The following is a 24,287-nucleotide window of genomic DNA, read 5'->3' on the forward strand; positions in this document are numbered from 1 at the left end:
AACAATTGGGAAACACTGTCCTGCGAGCGCTCCAGTCAGAACAGCCTTTACCAAAGGTGTCATGGGCTTTGAAGACACTCGAACTCAGGACGCAAGGGAGAAACGTGCTAGGAGGAAGGCACGCTGGGCAAATCCACACCATGATCAACTCCTGCCCGGAAACCAATGTCCCCACTGTGGAAGGACATGTGGATCCAGAATTGGCCACCACCGTCACTTACGGACTCATTGTTAAAACTGTGTTTATAGAAGACAATCTTATTCGGCTACGAGTGATCGCCAAAGAAAAAAGCTCTGCCTCCAGTCAGAGGCAGTGTCCTCCTGAATACCAGTTGGCAGAAACCACAGGAGTGGGGTGGTATAAGAGTGCTTTTGTGCTTGAATCCTGCTCACTGCTTTCCCACAGAGATCTGGCTAACCACTAGAAGGATCTGGCTATCTTTGGGGATTTCCAGTTAGTGCTCCCAGTTGTACCATCCAACTCCTAACATGCTTGCCCATCCTTCTGCAGTATATGGCATGATCTGAACCAATCCAATCTGCAGCATTTGCTTGTTGTTTTAGATCTTGTTGGCAAGTTATGACCTTCAATATTTCAAATGCTGTTTGAACCACTTTGTCTCTAAAGTTCTTGCAGATGAGCAGGTTTCTAAGTGGCCTCAGTTGGTGTTCACTGGGACAGCAGTTCAAAGGAAAGGATCCTGGCCATTGCTGGCCATGTGATATGGAGAGAAGTATTTACCTTGCAATGGAGCATACTAGGTGGGTGGAAAAAACACAATACAATAGTCTGGCTAGCTAGCAATGATTCAATATCAGACATAGGCGGATCATTCTTCCCAAATTTCAAAGGATCACAAGTAGGGTACGTCCTCCTATAGAAAGGTTTAATTATGAAGAATGAGGTAAGGCAACACTTAACCACTTTTATTCATTAATAGAGTGAATTTTCAAAAGGCACATACAAACGTGGCAACCACATATTTAAAACAGAAACAGTGTTTAAATGCCAAAAAGGAGCTTGAGATCTGCCAGGGTGAGCTTTGTCGAAGAATCTACTCTTCCTGACAACACTTTCTGGGCCAGCTCTTTTTTCTTGTTTTGTAGCTCCGAGATCTTTTCTTCTACTGTCCCTTCACAGACAAACCTAAAATCAAGCACACAGCATTATGAGTACAGGTTTTGTGCATCCTCATTGGTCAAGCTTTCAAAATAAATTAAGCACAGCGCAAAGAACTGAATCAGGCCAGAGGGTTGGATCCTTACACTCTCCACCCTTCACCTTGTTGGCCAACTTTGACAGGGCATTGGGACAGTTCACCTAACAATCATCGCGTGTCAATATGATGTAAGGTGATGATTTCAAAGGGACTCCCTGCAGCACCCATCAGTGCTGAAAGCAAACTCTTCAAAGGAGTAGGCTGTTGATGCCAATCAGCTGACAAATTACTTTCTGAGCAGATTTTCTCAGCACCAATAATCTGTGGAGCACTGAACGTGAGCCCCTTTGAAGAAGCACCACCAACTGATTGGCATCGAGAGGAGCTCCTTTGATGACAGTGAAGCTTCAACAAGGAATGTCAGGTGTTGGCCAAATGGGTGTGGTTTGGGGAAATGGCCTTCAAGGCCCTAATCAAGCTTGCATGCTAGAGGCTCCCCACCGCTGCTTTAGAAGAGCTGAGCTGTGATCACTTACAAAGCTCATGAAAAGAGATCAGGAGAGCAGATCAGAATATTCCCCCCCCCCAAACTTCAGCCCCTTCCATATAGCACCTGAAGAAATCTCACGACCTCTAGAAATTATGCAAACAGAGATGGTGCAAAAAGCAAAGCAGGACCTGTGGATCGTGACATCGTTTTGCTGTCCCACGCGGTAAATGCGGTCACAGGCTTGGTCCTCCAGTGCTGGATTCCTGAAATTTTAAAAACTGTTCAGTCATTTCCCTCTTTATAACTATAGGTTAATCTAGCTGAAAGATATTTTAGCTCATACAATTACATCTAGTACACAGGACTGCCAAAAAGCAAGTCAGAGCTATCCCCTAACACTTTAAATCTATCTCAGCCTTGGAAGAAGTAGTGACAACATCTCCCTCAATTTCCTCCCAGCTTCTTGTCATCCTCCTCCCCCTGTTCTGTGGCACACCTGGAATCCTGTTCCTTGAACTGAAGGTACTTGTGGATAAAATGAGTCCCTGCTTCCTCATCTTCTCAAAGACCAACTAAGAACTAATCTGGAAGGCGATTTGCTAATGCAAGGTGATTTACTGACAACAGATTTAACAGTGAATATTTTTAAACAAAATTTATATGCCACTTAATTTTAGCAAAACCTCTTAGTAGTTCACAAGAAAACAAAACCCTCTTATGTGGTTTACAGAAATATGCACTATATTTTCCAGTTGCAACGATTTGTAGGAACCAAATATATAATTTGGAGTCCTTCCCGAATGATCCTATCCTTCTGGTCAACTCAGATCTGATTCTTGCAGCTGCAAACACACACACACACACACACACACAGAGACAGAAGAAACACCACATGAAGGTTTCTGTTAAGTGGCAAAAGCTGCCGCATCTTTACCAATGCATGTCAAGGAGAAAGAGATGGTTTCCTCCAACTAGATTGAGGCCAACACCTCCAGCCAGGAGAGAGATCATCATCACCTGTAACAAGAGAAAGTTGTGAGGTGTTGCACAACACATTTATACACCGTTTCTCCTCGGCACAGCCTGTGTACACTTTATACTTTGCCAGTTACACTGCTTCTTGGTTTGTTTCCAGAATCAATTAGAGTGCTGGATTTAGCCTATAAAACCCTAGACAGCTTGGACCCAGGTTATCTGAAGTATCACCTCCTCCCAAAGACCCCTACCTAGACCTTTGCTGTTTTGGTATAGTTTCAAAATAAACCTTACGCTCCTTCTCTTGCAGCGCAATCCTAACCATGCCTACTTATAAGTAAGTCCTACTGAATTCACTGGGGCTTGTTCCCAGGTAAGTGAGGATAGGGCTTTAGTCAAGAGTGTGGTTTTACAAGTTTAATTTTGTCTCTGCTAGGGAAAGGTTTATGTTGTTGTTTTTACTGACTTTTTGTTTTAATTGTGTGTGTGTGTGTATAATCTCATCTATCTACTATATCTATCTATATCATATCTATCTATATATCTTTTATATATAAAATTTGTAAGCTACCTAGAAAATGTTACGGGCCAGTGACTATATAATTATCAACATCATGAGCTAGAAACCTAGACTGGTGTTTTATAAAGCAGAAATTCTTAAATGCAGAATTGCGTGCCCCGCAATGCTTGTTTTTACAGTATATGGTATGTTAAACCTAGAATGTTTACTCAGAAGTAAATCCCATTGAGTGCAATAGGGCTTACTCCTAGGCAAGTGGGTATAGGACTGTCACAGATTTTTGGCTAAAATGGCTACTGGTTAACCCTGCCTAGCAATTAAGGATCAGACCTTCCACCGATAGTCACAGTGACAACAAGCTACAAAACTCAGCAGCTTCTCTGATCTTTTCCCCTACCTCAGGTCCTTCAGGATTATTGTTGAATTCCTCAACCACATCCATCCTCTGCTTAGGATTCACAGAGCCATCCACTGTGGCATATTTCATGCTCAGCTTCTCAAGGTGTACTGCCACAATCTTCAGCATACTAGTCCACTGAGAAACAATGACACTAGGAAGGGGGGAGAGAAACCAATCAACCAATCAACCAATCAATCAACCAACCAACCAACCAATCAATCAATCAATCAATCAATCAATCAATCAAGTCCCTGGTGCAAAACTCACATTAACTACAAACCCACTAGAAGTGGCTTTAGACAAGTTATAGCTTCTCAGCCTTCACCTCACCCCTACTTTCTGTTATATGCAGGTTTATGGAGAAATGTTAAACATTTTGTTATGATCTTATGCCATGTTGGGAAAGCTTTATGTTTTGAAAAGGAGGCCTTGAAACTGTAAAAATAAAATTAAACAACAGCCCATCTTTTCTGGCTGGTGTAAAGTGTACTGAGATACGTGTATATGAAGTACTTAAAAACATTTGAGGTGGTACTATATAAAGTGATAAGTATTAATATTCTAAAATGGCTGGAATGCGATACATAAGCATACAAACGCCAAGCAAGTATCATTGTGAATGTTAAAATTACTGGAAACTATTCTTCTTGAATTGGATCTCGTACATTTTAATCTCTTTCCACCATTCATTTAATAAATCTACCAAGTCATTAGTGATGGCTTTCTCTCTGTGGTTAAGTATTGAAAACATAAAGACAAGCTACAAGCTTTATTCCAGGAATGAAGACCTGCAGCCCTCCAGATGTTGTTGGATGACAACTCCCATTACCCCTGACTATTAACTGGGCTGGTTGATGCTGGTATGAATCGGAGCCCCACGACGTGTCAACAGCAGAGTCCTCCCCATACCTGCTTTACCAGTTTACATGGGGATCTACATTTCTCTTTCGCCCTCTTTGAATACTCCCAGATTTCAATGCATTTGGAATCCTGAGGTTGGCACTGCAAGAGTGTTCAGAAACTGCACCGGGAAATGGAAGCCCCTTCTTAATTTTTCTATTCGCGTGCAGTAGACCCTCCGGATACGAACTTAATTAATTCCTGGGGTCCGTTCGCACACCAAAAATTACGTAAATAGAGGTGCGCTTCTGTGCATGTGCTGAAACCCAGAAGTATACACTTCCGGGTTTGCCATGGCCGTAACCCGAAGATTCCATATCCAGAGGGATACGTAAGTAGAGGTATGACTGTATTGTTCTTACTCTAAGGTATACATCTTATACATCGTATGAACTAAGATTTATGGAATAAACTTATTGAAACCAGCAGGCGTAACTTCACCATGTTCTTTACTTCCAGTTGGTTTACTCTGAGTAAAACTCAGCTGAATAAAACCCTGTGTTTCTGAGTGATCACCTATCCAGATACACAACTCTACCTGCCTTTGCTTCTGGAGAGGCAATTGCAGGTCCTTCTCACCATTACCTACACACCTACATTAAATAGCATCCCAACCCACCCTTTGATGTTCCTCAAGAGACATATGGTATGCCCGTACTTACGCTTTCTGGGAACGCCCTTTGATGGCCTTCAGCTCTTCCAAGAGATGCGACAGCTAGAAGGAGGGGAAGGAAAATGCACTTATAGCCCTAAGCAGGTTTACTCAGAAGTCCCACTGAGTTGAGTGGGGTTGACTTTCAAGTAACGCTGCTTGAGATTGCATCATTTATTTAAATCATTTTTATTCCACTCCAGCTGAAAAGGCTCTCAGAGTTGTTTGCGTAAGAGATCAATAACAAGGGAGTCATGGCTTTGGACTTGCAATCTAAAATAGTGGTGGGCAAATACAAGGCTTGCTTTTCACTAGAAGCCTAAGAGCTGCCAACCAGAGCCAGGTGCAAAGGGCACACAGACAGAGTTAAAAAATTAGAAGTCTTTGAGCTAATTCCAAGCCTAGGATTTTGTTTTCAGTACTAGAAATGACCTGAGCCCACGTTCCTTTCACACAAAGGTCCACACTTGCGTAGCTTTCTTCATTCCAGTGGTCTAATTTAGATGGAAAATACATTTTGTTGTTATCATTGTTCAACAATGGGAGTCAGAAACCCTTGCTGATCTACTACAAATAATCCTGAGATCTGCCAACGGATCCTGATCAAACTACTAGTAAGCCCTGATAAGACACAACATAAAAGGAAAAGTGGATGGGGAGGGAAGAGGGAAAAATAAACAACTCAGATACCACTTCTTAAAGCTACAGAACTGATCTCAGTTGAGGAGGGGCCAAATGGAGATGATTCCCATTTCTCTCCAAACATGATAGGTTGACTCCGGATGTACTAATGCTAACGTTAGCCCTACAAATTTTAGGAACCCATATCTAAGATGGGATTTCCCATCTTGCTATATGAAATCACTACAAAGTTGAAACAGGTGGGCAGCCCACTTAGTATTGCGTAGGTACACAAATAAATCCCACAACAGAAAACTTGGTTCTTTGTCACTGTGTGTTTGACTGCACACTGTTAAGAAGGAAATACATTTTGTACTGAGTTATAGCTTTTGTTTGTTAAAATGGTTACCTAGGCTGCGATCCTACCCCTTACCTGGGAGTAAGCTCAGCTGAATTCAACAGGACTTTCTTTTGAGTAGACATGGTTAGGATTGCATTGTTAAATCAGGGATGGGATATGTGTGCCCTGCCAGAAGATGTTCGTGCCGGACTACTGACCATGCTGGTTGGGGAGAGTCATTGTCCTAGAGGGTCAAAGGTTCCCATTCCTGAGCTGAAGAAATTAACTGAACTGGAGTTCTTAAAAAAATAAAAGTGGAGGGAAGGAAACCCCTGATCCTTAGAGCTTACTAGAAAAGATTGTCATAGCTCTGTTACCTTAAAGAGCGCCACAACTAATAGACATCAGATGCCCTTTTAAATGTGTTGTGGAATGGGGGATTATTGGGTTGTTTCTGTTTTTGTTTTGATTAAGTATTTTGTGGTTTTTTTATTATGTACCACCCTGAGATCTACGGGTATAGGCCAGTATACAAATTCAATAAATAATAATAAAATAATAGATGGGCTCACCAAAATTGTCAGGAGCTGAGCTTTTTGGTGGTGCTTCATGCCCTAGAAATTAGTTCTCGCTATACTCAAAAGAGAAAATTCAGCACAGTAGCCTCAGTGTTACAGAAAACCCTCCCAGGGGAGACGCAGATGTCAACACTATACAGATTGGGACATGCAGTGAAGACATATTTATTTCAGCAAGCCCTTTAGGAATGTTAATGTTGTTCTTTGTGTTCTGTTTTTATCTACAGATGTTTGATTCCTGCATTTCTTTTTGCTGCAAATCAGTCACGAGATCTAGGATTCTAGGTGATTCATACGCATGCTAAATAAGTAATAATAACGATACCTTGGTGCTCTGTTTGGTTGCTTCGAAGAGATCCACGCTAAAAGCTGTACCAAAGAGGTACACCATAGGGTCACTGGTATCATTGGGTTCAGACAAGGTCAAAGCACTGAGCTGCTCCTCCAAGGAGAGGGAGATGCCTTCACTATTCAGGTTAGTCGGGTCCAGAGCCTTCAATGTAAAGAATACATATGGGGCATGGCAACTTTCTTATTGCAATTACATTTCTATCCCACCTTTCCTCCAAGGATCTCAAGGTGGCCTACACGGTTCCTCCCCCTCTCCATTTTATCCTCACAACAGCCAGGTGAGGTAGGCTAGGCTGAGAGATTGTGACTGGCCACCCAGGGAGCTTCAGGACCCAAACCCCCAACTCTCTAACCACTGCACACCACAGTTCTGAACCGGGTGCCTCCAAGCCTAGTTACCACTTTCAGCAAGGACAGGTGGCAGCAGCACTGGCGGAGCCTCAGAAGAAGGGACAAGATGTGAATGGTAGTGGAGACGGGAGGAGCCTCCTGGCTATGCTTTTCCAGGGTGCCTTGTGGGTGGCATCTAAACTGCTGTGCTCCTGTCAGAAGATGAAATGGCACAGGTGTCAGAGCAACGGATTCCTGGAGCTACCATTCAGAGTTTCTTTAAGAAGAATCGGAAAACCAACCAGTGAATATTTTGAACAATTTTTTTTAGTATATAACTGACAGATAGAAATGGGAAGTCCTTTTTATCTAGTTTTCTTTCTTTTTTTCTCTTCTGTTCCTCTCCTTCCTTCCTTCCTCTTTTGTTTTCCATGGTGTCCTCTGCTGTTGGGTCTTGACTGGGATTATTCACACAAGGAGTTTAAGAAGGACCCTGACTGAGAGGCAGGGAAGGGAAGGTTTCCCAAGCTGAGAGGATGGAAGCAGAAAGGACATCTTTGTGCGAGTCGAGGTTAAGTGCTACCTTCGAGACAGGACTCTGCATTTTCTTTTCTTTTTCTGATTTTATTGAGATTAGTTTGTTTTCAACAGTATTGTATTATGAAAAAACCTTTATATTACTATTCTTTTGGGGCGGAGAAAACCAACCAGGAAATGTAGGCATGCAGATCTTTTGCAAATTTTTCAAAACAAAGTATAGCAGGTGGCACTAAAACAGGGATAGGGAACCGTTTTTAGACTGAGGGCCACGCCCCAATTTGGGCAATCTTCCAGGGACCACAGGCTGGTAGTGGATGGGGCAACAAATGAAAATTTTCCTCATAGTGGGCTCGATTTTTACACACACACACCCCACTCTCAATCCTCCATCTAGGAAAACAAGAGGCATTATCAGAGTTCAAGGATACCTTTTAGTCAGACAAAAACACTTGGGGAGGGTGCAAAGAAGAGGGGCACAGCTGGATGAGGGGGATTTGTAGCTGTGGAGGGAGCGCAACTTGGAAAAAGCCTTGAGGGCCAGATCGAGGGGGCTGGAGGGCCTCATCCGGCCCCTGGAGTTCCCCTCACCTGCACTGTATTCTGGAGATTGCTGAAATATATACTGTAGAATAGCTACAGAACAGGACAAAATTAGCTGTGGGGTGAGGCCACCCTCATCACATCCCTCTCAACACTTTTTCTGCAGTTGCTAGGGGGCGGGGCAAAGAGTTTAAATTCCAACCTTTGTCAAATGGGTTCTCCCCAAGCTGCTGTCCTGTACACTGCATCTCCTGCCGTTTGATGTAGGACTGCAGGGTTGACCTGGTTGAAGAAACCACAGTTAAATTTAGGCAGTTTTGCAACCCGTTTCCACGGTATAAGCACGATAAATGTAGATGGATGGGGACAACAATGAACACAAAAGGAGAGAAAACTTGGGGGAAAAGAGGCAGCATATTTGACTCCTGCCCCCCCCCCCAAAAAAAACAGTTCTGTTCTCTTTTCAAAAACGACTCTCTGCTGAGACAGAACACATTCTGTTCCTAGTATCATCTTGCTAACAACATGATAATGGCAGCGGCATCAACATGCCAGAAAATAAAGTCCTCATTTAAACTATCAGGAGACTAACAAGAATCTAGGTCAATGAGGAACAAAATGCTTAGCATGTGAAAGCACTAAAGGGGGTGGAATAGTACTATTCTCCCTTATTTGGCAGGAGGTGAGGACACTGAAATACTTTGCAGAGATATTATTATTACTAGAACTGCTTCTAAATTAATTAAGATACTACACTAGTGATATTACTTTCATTAATAAATTCATTTATTGTGTTCTGCCTTTTTATAAACCACTTTGAAGTTTCTTCTAACATCAAAGTGGTATAAAAATGAATAACTAGTATGCCACCCTACTACTAAATGAATTAATACACCGCACTACCACCACTAATCAACTAATCAATGCACCACTTAATGTCCAAATTGGCTTCTAAGTGGTATGTGACCAAGATGGTGATTCCTATTGCATAGAGCACTGAATTATCAGGACATCTAGGGAAGGGATGTGAGCAGAGAAGGTTTGCATCAGGAGGGCTACAGAAAGTGAGGTCATTGTGTACACTGTCCTTTACAGGCTGAAATGAACTCATTCTTAATGCCTTCACAGGTCTCTATCATACCTTGATCTTCTGAAAAGCACATCATACACCGATTGCTCATCTTCAGAGAGTTTTAGTCTGTGCAGTCGAGTGCAACGTTGAGGCAGTAATACCTAGAGAGAGAAAAGAAACAGACTGAAAAGTGTGTCTGTATAGTTTGCACTAAAGTGGCTTTTCAAAGAGACATTTCTCCTATGAAAGGTCCAGATGGCACATTTTGCTTTCTGCCCACCAGCAGTTCTAAGGATTCTACGCAGATTGAGCTCTGACTCCTTTTACGCTTCTGTATTTTAATGAAATGAACTTCTGTGATAATACCTAAACTAATAATAAAATGAGCTTTTCAGGAAGCCAAAACACAGCCTCAGTAAGTCCAAAGAGGCAAATTTTGACAGATGCTTAAAATCCCACTGTTTAGAGTCCCTTTGTTAAGAAAAAATTAAGCAATGTACAGAACACGAACGGGTGAGTGGAAAACCAGTAGCTCACCAAGCCATTTTCAGTGGCCTGCCAGCCCCTGACCCAATTTACTGATGGCATCAGGACTGAATGAAGTGCCTGTCGTCTAGCAGCTGCCAATGAGAGCAAATCAAGAGCCAGAAAGGGGAAGGAGATCTCTAGTCCAATGTTTCCAGAGTGCTGATGATGGTGATGAGCTCAGGAAACAACGGAACAGATCAGGGCACTCCTTCCTGTTTCTGGAGTGCTCTGATCCCTTTTCAGCATCAAGAGCCAGAACACTTCGTTTGCTGGTAAATGAAACCTGCAGATGGAAGGAAAACGGCACATTTGGCTGTATGTGCAGAACAGCCCTAACTGACCATCAGTGAAGAGAACACAAATCCAAGAGACAGACAAAAGGAGATGGGCCATCAATTACCAAAGGCTTGCCAGATGAGTCCAGCTGGTCCTTAGTCCTTCGCAATAAGAGGCTCCTCGTTAAGAGCGTCAACCTCTCTCCTCCTTTTCTTGTATTGTTATCCACCTGATTCTTCCACACCTTGAATTCATCGAAAGGAGAGCAGCGAAGGAATCTAGGAGGGCAAACGGCAGCACGAGGAAGGCAGGAGTGACAGGGGAAGTACAACAACTAGGCTCCATGGAATTGGGGTGGCCAGGAAATATTTTCCATCTAAAGGTGTTGGGACAAAAGTTAGCCCCCCCCTTTTAAGGTGTGCACTTTTCCTAAGGTGTTGTTAAATGTGCAGGTATTTTCTGAAGGTGTGCGTCTTAGGAAAACAGGAATTTTCTTTCTTTGCAGCATGTGTGACAGACAGTGAGAGAAAAACTTGTAGGTTGAAGGCCGATTAAAGAAGAGACTTGCAAATCAGAGTTAATCTACAAGGCATAATCATAGGTGTGTTCAACTCACCTTAGCAGGGAGTACATATCCAAGAGGTTGTTCTGAATGGGTGTCCCAGTGACGGCCCACCTGGCGGTAGCTCGCAATTTACAGGCTGCTATTGAGGCCTGGACTTTGGGGTTTTTGATGTTATGGGCCTCATCCAGTATAATTCGAGCCCAGTGTATCCAGAGCAAGGGAGAGAAGGGAACGGACTTATCCTAGAGCAGAAAGTAGACCTGGTTTTAAAATGTAAGACTTAGAAGGAAAGGGGGCAGAGGTTAGCTGAAAAATAGTTTAATTTGGTCAGGGTCCGAGTCTATGACATTAGATTACAATTACTCCTTCTGTACTAAGGATTTAATATTTCAAACAAATAAAATTTGAAAAAACGTATTTCAACTTGAGACTTAATTCTTTTTATTTTTGGCCAAATTCTCCTCTTCTCTGCAATTACACAACTCAGATGCAATGCATGATATCCTTGTTGCTAACTTGGCACAAACCAATCTGATGGGGCAAGGCTACCCACCACATGCATTTTAAGACTAAAATGCAGCTTTTATCTCAGCATCTCCTAAAAGCAAGTCTGGCACGCTTTCAGTCACCTGCACAACATGGTCGTCAGCAGCAACTTCTGCTTCTTCCTTCTGTGTAGGGATTTCCTTGGCAAGAATACTGTAAGTAGTGACAACAATGTCGTATTCAGAAAGCCTGTGAAGAAGAGGAAAGGGAGAGCTAGTAAGCAATACGACCACTTTAGGATTTTAATCTTGATGCAGAATCAGTGTGGCTGCTTCCGAAAGGTCACTCTCAAGCTCACAAGCACCAATCGTACGTATGCTTGTTCAGAAGTAAAGTCCATTGTGTCCAATGGGCTTACTCTCCAATAAGAGTGCTTGGAGCCACAGCCTGTGAATAACTCAGCACAGAGTGTTCTTAGGAACAGAAAAAGGGGAACCAATGGCAAACTTGTCACCTGGCAACTCAAGAGCGGGCCTTTTCTGTGGTGGCTCCCTGTCTATGGAATGCTCTCCCCAGAGAGGCTTGCCTGGCACCATTATTACAAGACATTCCTCTTTACACAGGCTTTTGGCCATTATGTGTTCTATGGCTTGTTAATACTGGGGGACGGGCTCTTATTATTAGTTTATTATTATGCTGTCTCTTATTATGCTTTTATTATAGTGCTCTGTGAAATGTGTTCTTAATGTTGTACGCTGCCCAGGGATCTTTTGATAAAGGGAGATATATAAATTGAATATTGTAATAATAAACTTGACTTCTATCAACTGTGTGTATATTTTCTTGGCAGAGATGGGGAAAGGAAGAGACAAAATAGAACACGTGATGCCACAGAACTTGTATGTCGACACCAGAAGAGACAACACACTCTGTAGAATCACCTCAGCCCAATAACTGATTAAGTACTTCTCATTCGCTTTGTAAGGACGTGCAGCAATGGCCTCCAGCAACAAGATACACAAAGCAGGACACAGCTGCAGTATGCCCATTGCCCACATCTTGTGCACATTTAGCTTGCACAGTTTCAAGTACAGTGGTACCTCGGGTTACATACGCTACAGGTTACAGATTCCGCTAACCCAGAAATAGTACCTCGGGTTAAGAACTTTGCTTCAGGATGAGAACAGAAATCATGCAGCGGCAGTGCAGCAGCAGCAGGAGGCCCCATTAGCTAAAATGGTGCTTCGGGCTAAGAACAGTTTCAGGTTAAGAACAGACCTCCACAATGAATTAAGTTCTTAACCCAAGGAACCCTGTATACACAGGCAAGGTGGGGATGCTCTTGCGAGATCTCACAGGTCAGATTGTCCCGCGAGGTCTCGCGAGAGAATCCCTAGCAGTTCCAGAGCTAGCAAGGCTGAGAGCTTAAAAGCAGTCTTTGTGCCAGGGTTTCTTTTTCCCTAAGTCTCAGAAAGATGGGAGGGTGGTTCTTGCTGAACTTCTACTGGTAGGGAGTTCCAAAGGGCAGTACCTGCCGCACTAAAAGCTCAGTGTCTCCTGAAGGCCAGCTGAAGTGTGGGAAACCATCAAAAGTGTCCCAAGAGGATCTCAGAGGTGGAGCATAAGGAATCATATGGTCCTTTAGGCACTTTGGGAGCAGGTTGGGCTCAAACAATAAAAAAGGTGTTCTTTAGCTTAACTGAAGTGACTATGTTGCATCTGTTCTCTATGCCTGTGCTTCTGCAATTCAGCATACCTAAGCTTTGGACCAGGCTAAGGCTCTTTAACTTCCAATGAGCTAGAAGCTGTGCACTTACACAGTCGTGTTCTTAATTCGGTTGGATCCATGGTACAGGCAGACCCTCAGCCTGCCGCTTCTGACGTGTCTTTCTACCTCTTTTTTCCAGTGATGGATCAAAGACGCGGGGCAGACAATCAGCGTGCCGTGGGAAGCGATTACAGAGGTATCTTGAAATGCAAACATTAACAGGTAAAGATGTTTCACGGTAACGTCTCAGTAATGCAGAAAAGATCATAATACTGCAGGCAGTATTTGCAACATTTGCTTTCCAACCAGTAAGAGAATCTCATTTTATTAAATGGTGAAAAACAAGTGCAGACGGTGCTGCTAAAATTGGCAGTATCTTGTTATTTCTGTACCTTGTCTTGACACTGAAAGCTCGAGTTTCTTCTCTTTCCCTTTGTCTTTCTGTAAACACTTCTGAACCAGAACAAGAGCAATCATTGTCAGAGTCTTCCCTAAGCCCATATCATCCGCTGGGAAGAAAAAGCAGCATAGAACAAAACAGAAATCAGGGAGTGATAGGCATGTTTGGTGCTGGATATCTTAACTTGCTGACTCAACTGCCTGGCAGGTAAAACTATTTGCTAAGTGTCTTGCTGTGGTGCCCCATCCTTCAGGGAACAGAAGGAATTGGATCTGACAATGTAGAAAATGTTCCTTCATCCAAGCATGGGCAACTTGTGGTCATCCAAATGTTCTTGGACACCACCTCCCATCAAGTCTAAGGCAGCATGACCAATTGCCAGGGATTATGGGAGTCGTAGTCCAACAATATCTGGAGGTTCACAAGCTAGTCAAAAGGTTTATCCAAGAGAAGCTCTAGTTGAACATTAAGATGAAGTAAGGATTGCATTGTAAGGATCTGTCCATTCTCACTAACAGCCTTCCATCATCCAAGACAGGATGTTTGTAAATCCTTCAAGGGCCATAGGACAGATTTGTTATAAACCTAAGGCCCTTTCCCAGAGCTCAGATTAATATTTGAGGGTGGAACAACCTTCCTATTCACCCCCTTGTTCAACACGAAACCTAAAAGCAAAGCTACTTTCATTACAATCTATCTGACAGCAAACACCAGAATCACATAATGTCTAATAGTTCCTTACCCAAAATTCCTCCACACGGTTTCTGACTCTCCCTCCAGAGAAGCCAAGCAAGCGCCTGCTTCTGATGCAGGAGCAAGGAGACCTGAGAAAGCCAGCCATAAGGTGCAGAATTAATGGCTTTTTCATGTATTTACGGTACAGGTCAATTGCGCAGAGTTTACAGCTAGGATGGGGAAACTGAAGCCTTCTAGATGTTGCAAGACTTGAACTTCCATCATCCCGAACCACTGGTCATGCTGGCTGGCACTGGTGGGTACCACAGGCTCCCTATCCCTGATCTCCAAGGTAACCAGAATGGCATACATGTCAGGTAATGAACACTGGCCACTCCCAGGCCATTAAAACTGGGGTTATGCAATCAGCCTACAACTCTACGATTCCACAAACTAAGATGGTTGTGACTAGTCCGCCATTTATTAAGCTTCGTCACATTCTTCTTAAGCAGATGAGCAACACTGCACCTGTACAATTTAGTAAGATTCATTGCTCCCTATTGCTAGGTGGCAGCAAACATTTGTAGCTATTCGTTTCAAATGGAAGGCAAACCTTGAAGGGTTTTACTGAAAGCAGAAGATCACAGATGAAATTATTTCAACCCCTTTCCGTGATTTTTTTCTTGCCTACACAAAAAACGCTCAATACTTGTAGGTGCACTGCTAACGCACTTCTTAACTTGGCAACATATTGGGGAGAAAAGATTATAGGAAAAGCAAGCTGCGGAATGCTATTAATTTGTCCCAGCTCACCTTTAACCCAGGTGGATCCTCAGCCACTGTCTCCTCCTTTGGGCAGGACTTAAGGGAACTGTGAAGCTGGTTGATTGCATCACTGGTGGCATCATACACGGCTCGGAGACGGTCTTCAGTCATTCGGCCTCCATAAAGGGCCTGCATATGGGAATCCTCTAAAATACAGTAGCAGGAAAATTAGAACAATGAGCAATCACAGTGCTGATTCTGAAGGAGGTGTGATGTAGCGGTTAAGGTACAGGTACAAGCAAGGTAGGTTAAGCACTTGCATGGGGAAGTGTCTTCACTTAACAGCACAGCTATGTATGTATGTATGTATGTATGTGTGTGTGTGTGTATATATATATATATATATATATATATATATATATATATACACATACACACACATATAATTATTATTATTATTATTATTATTAGAATTTATATACCGCCCTACACCCAGGGATCTCAGGGCAGTTCACAGAATAAAATCAAGATATAAAACCACAAAATACATAATAAAAATAAAAATACATTTTAAAAGTGCACAGGATGTAAATCGGATCAATCAAAGGCCTGGTTAAAAAGGAACGTTTTAGGCCTGGTGCCTAAAGGTGGATAATGAAGGCGCCAGGCCAACTTCCCTGGAGAGCATTCCACAGATGGGGAGTCACTGCTGAGAAGGCCCGTTTATGGAATCCTTCCCACTTGTAAATGAATGTGCTGGGGGCGAGGGGAGCCCAACCTTCATATGATACAGTGGTACCTTGGGTTAAAAACTTAATTCGTTCTGAAGGTCCGTTCTTAACCTGAAACTGTTCTTAACCTGAGGTACCACTTTAGCTAATGGGGCCTCCAGGTGCCGCCGCACGATTTCTGTTCTCATCCTGAAGCAAAGTTCTCACCCGGAAGCAAACCCAAGATACTGTTTCTGGGTTAGCAGAGTCTGTAAGCTGAAGCATCTGTAACATGAAGCATCTGTAACCCAAGGTACCACTGTACTTGTAACAAAACCATGTTGATTTCATCATGGCTGCCCCCTCTCCCACTTACCTCTATAAGTGCTACTGGAACACTGACTAGATCCCAAAGGAGGGTGGTGCTCTAAGGAGCTGGCTACCTGAGGCTCCCGGAATGGCTTTGGTCCTTGCCCTGTAACAGTATTTGGCTGTTCTACGGTGGTCTTGGAGAACGGATTGTGCAGTTTCTCTTCACGCTTACTGCTGTTCACGTCTACTGCTGTAAAAAAACCCGATTGAAATATGCAGAAAATTGTTAAGTGGTACAGTCTTTCCTGGACAGTACCAATTCAGGCTGCAAACACTCCTCCGTATTTTGTTTTGTTAAACTGGGGGGGGGGGGGAGAGAGAACCTGCGGCCTTCCACTGACGGGAGAGGTAAACTCTTGGCGCTGACACAGGCAGCTTATCTGACTTCCCTGCCTGTCAGGGCTGACTTCAGGTTTGGGAGGACACTTCCGGACCTGCTCTGTGAGTCTATAAGCTGCTCCTTTGTCCTTGCCACTTCTTGCATGCCAGGCAGAGAGCCAATGAGCAAGCAGGCAGTGGCATCTACTGCCCCTCCTCTTCCTCACCACCATTGTCTGGGCCAGAGAGAGACAAGAGAGGAAAATGAGCAGGTTGCAATGGTGAAAAGGAGGAGCAAGTCAGGAGGGGGGGGGGTTATTATCAGTGAGCCCTTTGCTGGGGCTCTTGGCAGAGGCATGATGATACCAGTACTGCTGCTTCTGGAAGATCAAGAATGCAACTATGTCCTCAATGATAAAGGAAAATGTTTCTTCCTTAGGCATACGGAATGTTCATAATTCTGAATGAATAAGCTTACCTTCCTTTAAACTTTCTTCTGCCTCCAGGTTCAGAGAACTCAGTGCTGCTTCCAGGTCCTGCACCTGCTTTAGTAACCGCTCGCCTTTATCGGGTAGAGCCTGAACATTCACGGTTTTCAAAGTGTTCTAGAGAGAAGAGGGGGGAAAACAAGGGAGAGAAATGTGTTATTGACTACCTGAATGCTCAACTTCCCCACCTTTACCAGACATTTTCTCCGCAACAGCTTTGAAATATTTAAGAGTTACATAGAAATCAACCAGCAAGCAGGAATTTGGATGACTCTCATATAATAAATGCTGCATGTACTCCATTGCATGCACAAGTCTACATATCCCCACTGACTTCCCTTTGCTAGGAACAGGTCAGTCACTGAGAGAACAGTGCTTGGTCCAACCAGGCAGACTACTTATGTTCTTATCAGTGGAATGCCGGATTAGGGAATTTTTTCCTGTGAACTTCCAAGAAGGAAGAGTGCCACATGTCAATGAGCGTGAAGGAAGCACACATAACTGGAACCAGCAAATAACTGAGTATTGGGGAAGTTGAAGAGAAGTTACTGCTGTGTTCCACTTTGCTGCTGCCCCTATTCACCCTCCCTTTCTCTTTGACCCACCTTGTGCAATACTGCTGCCATCAATCAGCCCCAGATATTTGGCTGCCTAAAGCAGAAGAGCAAATGATGCCCCAAATACACTTACATCAAGGTGTTTCGTACACAGGGTGGCCAAGTTATTGTGGCAGCTCAGGCAGAGAAGCCCGTAAGCTCCTCTCCCACACTGGCAGTAAAAGCATGATAAATCAAATAGCTAACTATTTGCTGCCCGTTAACATCACTCAAGCTTCACTGTGTCTAATGGTAGGGCTGGCTTCAGGTGTCATTTTATTTTATAGTCTTCAGAATAGATTAAAGGGTTAAAATTGTCCAAAAAGTAAATTTACCATAGTAACATTTTCACACAGGGATCTGAGATGTGGGGTAGAAAATTTTCAAGTGGTTTAGGTTTCCCTTTTCCATTTAATAAGTGCATTAGTAACAATGAATGGATGCCAATTGCAGATACAGTATTAGGCAAGATTTTTTATCTTTGATAAATATGAGCAAAATAAACGATAAAGTACATCACTGTAGCATCAGAAAATTTTCCAATGCAATTGACAATTTCTGGATGAAAATTTACCTAATTAGGAATTCAAAAAATTCCAGAACACCCACATCACTGATTTGGATATATGTATTTAAATGCTTTATTGTTGACTGCTTTTTTCAAATATTTCCCGGGGGGGGGGGGTAGGGATGACAACTATGTGTTGGCTAAACTGCATATTCATTACAAGCTTGTGGGCTTCAGACAAAATGTGTGCAACACACTTTGTGTGACACTGGCCTAAGGCAAAGTCTGAGCACCTTCATCTATGGCGGCAATACCTTAATGGTTTATAATGCTTATAGAACTAGCCCAGTTTTACCAAGGCTCAAGGAGTTGCTATTTTAATATGGGAAGCCTCTGACGATTAGGTACAGAAAGAATAAGCAAGCAAGTGTATGATCGAAAGAGAGACCTTTTTCTGCTTCAGCTGAGCTGAAAGTTGGCTATGAAGAGCTTTGGAATCCAGACTTCCTGCCATTTGCAAAGAGGCAATGTGTGATGTGGAAGACAAATTCTTTTGACTGCGATCCTTCTGCTGTTGGGAATCCAATTCCTGCCCAACAGGCAATTTGGAAGATACAAATCTGTCACGTTCATCACTGCTGGCATTTTTACCAGAACTGCTTTTATCTTCTGGAGCCGTTTTAAATTGTAATAGTTTCTCTGGGTTTTCTTTAGGGTGCACCGCTGGCAAGCCTGTTAATTCCTGAACAGTCACAACTTGCCTGGGCATCAGTGTTGTCTCTTCAGTTCCCCAGCTGTTACTTGTTTTCATTTTTACTGCTTTGTCCCTGCAGGTTTCTGATCCTCTCCTTACAAGTTGCGCCTCATTAATAGGCTTTACACCTAATGTTTGGCCACTGAACCTGGGCCATGACTGTTTTGGACCTTCCTCTTTTTGCAATCCATATTCAGATCTCAGAGCTGAATCCTGCCTTGTGTGTCCAGAAGTTGTCTCAAACTTTTTGCTTGAACTACATTTGTGTGTATCCAAAAATACTGGCTTTTTAATTTCAGTTGTGGACTCGCTTGCTTTTGTTTCTGTTTCTATTCCTTCCTTGGGTGATTCTTCACATTTTTCTCCCAACTTTTTGTTCTTGATCTTCTCTGGTGCTGGATGTTCTTTCTTAACAGATTCAGATGGCAACTTCAGCTGATCCTTTTTATCCAGAACCTGTATTTTATCCTCATTTCTTGATAAGTTTTTGTCCTCACTGTAGTTTGTTTGTTTGAAAGATTCATGATTCTTACTTGGTACTTTGAATGGATTTCTTTGATCTCTATGATTATGGAGCAGACTTGCTTCCGAGACTTGCTGAGATTGTGGCTTATTTGGCAATATGGTGGCTTTAGAATCCTATAAAACACACAGGTGGAATGTTAAGTTTACCATATAAATCAGACATCTTGAAAGCTAGAACTAAGTGCTCTCTATGCTTCTGCAGAATAGTTGCACAGAAACTCATACATAGGATAAAAAAATGACATTCAGGGGATCTTTATTTTCATGTCTTTTTAAAAGTTATAATAATTTTTTTTTTTGAAGATTCGGAAACTACACAGCTATTGAGTTTAAAATGCTGTCCTGTAGTTCCCCATTCTTCATAACAAATGGCATGACTACTAATATTCATTACATCCAAACCCTATACACTTCCTCCAATCTCTGTTCTTTCTACCTGCCATGGGATACTTCCACACCATCTCTTCCCTTCCAGTTTAGCTTTACTGCAGCGATAGAACAGCCTGGTAAAGGAAACAAAACATGGAGAATGAAGCTAGTTTTCAGTACTAATACCCCATATCCCTGCCATTAGAAATATCGAGGGTTCTTCAGAAAATATACTTGTATGTGTCTGTCTCCTGTTGCTGCATCAAAAACTGGAGGTCCACCACATGTTTCTCATGCACCAAGCAGTGAGAAGGGCAAAGCCTGTGGAAAGGAACAAGGGATATTCATATAAGCAGGAAAATTTAAGGAATCATAAAACAGCTTCAGCACAGGAGAATTTTCTGTTAGATTTTTGCCCAAGATGACCATCCAATCTAACACTCTAGCCACATGCCAGGGCCACATTCCCACCACCTCAACAGGCATATACACAATTAGCACCATAGCAGGGAAATTTGCATCACATAATGGGACCACACTCAGTATTAATGCAATAAATAAGCCAAGCCATCTACTACAAAGGCAAGCAATCCCTTCCAAGGCTACTCACTCGCCAATCAATACATTATCACCTGATCCCAAATTTGAAACCTATTCTAATCCCCCAAATATGTTACTACAGCACAGATCTATTTTCCAATGACACCAAACAGCTCTCCTTTAAAAAGTAACTTGGACTAAACGTAAACCATCTTCCATGGTTTGTTTGGTTTGGTTTGTTTTTTAATCCTGTGCAACTAAAAGTGACAGAAACAGAAAGGTATTTAACCTACTTTGTGAGCAGCACAAATTCACATGGCTGCTGGCCTTGGACACCACACACATAAAAGCTTCTGCCTTTGTTTGGGCCATCCCGGATACCAGTCTTCAAAAGGCAGGGGTGCCCTGGACAGGAACAAAGTGAAAGATAAATATGAAGAAAACAGAAACATGACAGAGGCTCTGTGTCATCAGTCAAAATTTCATCTCACTTCAAGAACCTGCATGTCTTTATTACATTTTCATCTCACTCTTTGCCTGCCCTCCCCAAGAAGCTTACAAAGTTCTTTTTCTCTCTCAGCCATATTTTATCCTCAAAACAGGCCTGTGAGGTAGGTTAGGTTGAGACATATTGACTTGCTAAAGACTAGCCTTCCTAGTGCTGTAGTTAGCCACTTCTGTACCTTGTACAGACATTCACACCTGTGATTCTTTCTTAAGCAGTAGAACCCAAATGCAGCGTGAGTGAGGACTCATGCTGCATTTGGGTTCTACTGCTTAAGAAAAAGTTAAAATCCATATTTCAACCAGTAAGAATTCCATTTGTCAGTATTGCAAACAATCTCATCAGGATTAGCTATTGAGCCTCTAGTCATTCCAAGAGGTCTGCAGCCTTGTGAGGAAAGGGACAGAGTGTGCAACACTAGCCTATATTTGTGTACTCAAAAGACCCACTGAGCTCAAGTGTGTATAGTCAACCCATGCCATTATTATATGAATCCAGTTCTTCCCCGGTCCTGCGTTTTAGCATAGGCCCATCAGTCAGAGTAGGGTAACTACCAGTTTTGGGTGGTATGCAAGGGAAGCAAATTGTTAGTTAATGTATTATTGCTGCTGCTGTATTTTTACTGCCACAGAGGGAGAGAGAAGCTTATGGCCTTTTTTTTGCTTTAAGCCATAACTACTGAACTGGCTATGTACCTCGGCAGTAGCAGCCGACAGTCTACCCTGCAGAAGTTGCAGCATTCCAACTCCCACCAGCCAGTATGGCTAATGGTTAGAGATGGGAACTGTAGTCTCGCAGCAGCTGAAGGGCCAGAAATTGCTGTTCAGCCTCAGGCAGCAGAAGCTGTCGATCTGGCCCTGATTTGCAGCCAGGCACAGAAACCTGACACACACCTGAGCGCAAAGCACTGCCAGGCTCTTTGCCAAAGTAAACGTAAAAGGACCCCTGACCATTAGGTCCAGTCGTGACCGACTCTGGGGTTGCGGCGCTCATCTTGCTTTACTGGCCGAGGGAGCCGGCGTACAGCTTCCAGGTCATGTGGCCAGCATGACTAAGCCACTTCTGGCGAACCAGAGCAGTGAACAGAAATGCCATTTCCCTTCCCGCCGGAGTGGTACCTATTGATCTACTTGCACTTTGATGTGCTTTCGAACTGCAAGGTTGGCAGGAGCAGGGACCGAACAACGGGAGCTCACCCTGTTGTGAGGATTTGAACCGCTGACCTTCTGATCGGCAAGCCCTAGGCTCTGTGGTTTAACCCACAGTGCCTTCCACATCCCTACTTTGCCAAAGTAGTTCTGGTTATTTTGCTGGTGTTGCTATTTCCCCTTCCTTAGCTCTCTGAAAGCAAAGGAGGCAGCCTGGTGCCTAGCAAGTAAAGACATGCTCGATCGCCCCAGCAAACTTCATTTTTTTACTATTTTTTACTACTTTTTAGTGTTGAGATATTACAACCTAAACAAAAAATGAGACGAAAACGCCAAAGATGATGATGATGATAATAATAATAATAATAATAATAATAAAAAAAAAAAACACACAACAACAACAACAATAATAATAAAAGCATCGACTGGTAACAAGGAATCCATTTGCAAATAACAAAGAGAGGTGCAAAAGTGAAAAAGCATGCTCGAGCAGCGAGCTCGGCCCGTATTGAAAGTTGCACAAAATCTCAAAAAGAGCCAGACATCTGCACCCCACGCGCAGGGACCCGAGCGCCCCGCCTGCGCCTCCCGGCTCCTCACCGTGCCCGCTGCACAGCACTTTCTCCATAGCCGAGCCGCTAAGCAGACGCCTCGCCTTCCTGTCGCCTCAACCCGGCAAAATTCCGTACAGGGTGGGCGGGAGCGGAGAGAAAAGACCTGAGGTAACGCCCTCCCGCCCCGTCAATCCCCCAAACTGCCAATCGCGTCGTCCTCCTTCGCCGGTGGAGCCAATCACGACGAAAAGTAGGCGGGCCGGAGGGAAATACGGACGGGGTGTTGAGCCTCCACAGAGCGCAGACGGAGCGCGAACGGCGTTTCCTCTGCCCGTACGGCTGCCCAATCACAGCAAGCGGAGGGGAAAGAAAGGGGCGCTGGTTGGTGGGGGAAGCAGCCAATGGATTCATACTTCGGAATTCCCCGGGTTGTTGCCAGCTGGGCGACTGGTTTCATGCTCTTTGCAGACACACAGCGCCCTGTGATGAACTGCAGTTGGACGAGCTCGCGCTCGCTTTCCCCAGTGTCATTTGCACCCCCAGAGATCCCGCCCTCTCCCAGTCCCTTTGGAGAACCACTGGTCTAAATTCTGGCTTCTGTAAAACGCTTTGAGAGCCATTTCCCGACTAAAGGGGCCAGCTAGAGGTGTGCCAAGTATACATACTTCAACACCGCTCAACATATTATTGAAATATTAACAGTGTGGAAATGCTTTGAAATAAACACAGAGAGGTAAATAGGTGATCACTTGGGAAAGGAAAGGCCCATTGGTGCTTGACCGTGGCCTTTGGCTTGATGATATGCACTAGCTGGACACCTACAAAGAAAAAGGAGCCAAATGAAGATTACAATACCTATCTGATGGCCACTAGTCCACCCCAGCTTCTTCAATCAACAAATATTCTTATCTTTAAAGTGCCACAGGGTGTTTTTGTTATGTACTTAAGTTCTCACCCTGAGCCAGCAGGGGGATACTGTAGATAGTTTTCACTCAGGTCCACATATGCAAATAAGGGATTGAAAGTGACATTCAGTGATTGGATAGTTAGAGAAAGTTGCTACTGTTGCGTTGTAGTGGAGCTCTATATAAGCAGGCTGGCTGAACCCTTCAGTTCAGGTCTGTGTATAAACAAGAGCTGTTTGAAGAATTGCTGTGTTGTCTGATATGTTCACCCACAACTTAACAGTTTTGCTGCAAGAGATTAACACTAGCATACACCTACTTCATACTGCCTCATGAGACCAGGGCCCTGCAGGATCTGATTTCTTTCCGCAGGGCCTGTAAGACAGTTGTTCCGCCTGGCCTTTGGCTTGGAGCCAATTTGATTCCCTCCCTCTCTCTCTCTTTTTTCCCCTCCTCTTTCTTTCTTTTCCTTCTCCTGCGATGAGGCTACATTTTAATATTTTAATGTTCCATTATTTTAATGTTGTATTTTATTTTTGTTTTTAAATTGTAATCATTCATCTTGTTTTTATTATTGCTTGTAAGCCGCTCTGAGCCCGGCCTTGGCTGGGGAGGGCGGGGTATAAATAAAAAATTATTATTATTATTATTATTACTTATCTGGAAATTGTTTTAGGCAGAAAACAGGTTGTGTGGTTGAAAACAGGTATATATTGAGGTTAATGTCACAAACGTAAGTAAACTTATGGAACCTTAAGACTTGCTATACTTCTAGACAACAGTGCAATACTTTGCATGTCAACTCAGAAGTGAGACCCTGTGAATGCAATGGCTCTTACTCCCATGTTTAGCATTGCAACTTTAACTATATCTATAGGCACTGCTTAATATTCTGTTTTGATTAAAGAACTGTGTGGTGTAATGGTTATGATGCCAGACTAGGACTAAGGAAGCCTAGGTTCAAATCATTGCTCAGCCATGTTCAGTTGGTGACCTTTGGCCAGTCAGTTTCTTAGCCTAACATGCATCACAGGGTTGTGAGGATAAAGTGAGGAGAAGGAAC

The 24,287-nt window shown here is 43.3% G+C and overlaps 1 protein-coding gene across 2 annotated transcripts; it reads right to left on the bottom strand.

Moving 5' to 3' along the window:
• Nucleotides 1–906: 906 nt before the first annotated feature.
• TTF2 (transcription termination factor 2) lies at nucleotides 907–22,476 on the bottom strand. 2 transcript variants are annotated; one of them, XM_083737913.1, is made up of 23 exons: nucleotides 22,366–22,476; nucleotides 20,406–20,517; nucleotides 19,807–19,893; nucleotides 19,640–19,706; nucleotides 18,373–19,317; nucleotides 16,811–16,937; nucleotides 16,019–16,201; nucleotides 14,981–15,138; nucleotides 14,235–14,316; nucleotides 13,485–13,601; nucleotides 13,142–13,292; nucleotides 11,468–11,573; nucleotides 10,890–11,080; nucleotides 10,398–10,551; nucleotides 9,539–9,630; nucleotides 8,600–8,679; nucleotides 7,387–7,529; nucleotides 6,962–7,129; nucleotides 5,108–5,160; nucleotides 3,543–3,696; nucleotides 2,585–2,667; nucleotides 1,839–1,913; nucleotides 907–1,147 (listed from the first exon to the last, which is right to left on the bottom strand). In XM_083737913.1, exons 1-23 carry the CDS (start codon nucleotides 22,391–22,393, stop codon nucleotides 1,003–1,005), a joined length of 3,501 nt encoding a protein of 1,166 aa, XP_083594039.1. In that variant the 5' UTR covers nucleotides 22,394–22,476; the 3' UTR covers nucleotides 907–1,002. The 2 variants fall into 2 exon arrangements, with proteins under 2 accessions (XP_083594039.1, XP_083594038.1); XM_083737912.1 differs by having other exon boundaries at nucleotides 16,019–16,204.
• Nucleotides 22,477–24,287: the final 1,811 nt, after the last annotated feature.

The sequence above is a fragment of the Podarcis gaigeae genome, assembly GCF_964106915.1.
Source record: "Podarcis gaigeae genome assembly, chromosome: 4".
Lineage (NCBI taxonomy): Eukaryota > Metazoa > Chordata > Lepidosauria > Squamata > Lacertidae > Podarcis > Podarcis gaigeae.

What these genes read in the sequence shown, in the direction of transcription:
- TTF2 (XM_083737912.1), bottom strand. Translation starts at nt 22,393, where the DNA reads ATGGAGAAAGTGCTGTGCAGCGGGCACG. An exon ending in CTCAGCTGAAGCAGAAAAAG is followed by an intron (nt 16,938 to 18,372) that starts GTCTCTCTTTCG and finishes TCTTCTCTCTAG; the next exon opens with AACACTTTGAAAACCGTGAA. An exon ending in GCTTTCAGTGTCAAGACAAG is followed by an intron (nt 13,293 to 13,484) that starts GTACAGAAATAA and finishes TTGCATTTCAAG; the next exon opens with ATACCTCTGTAATCGCTTCC.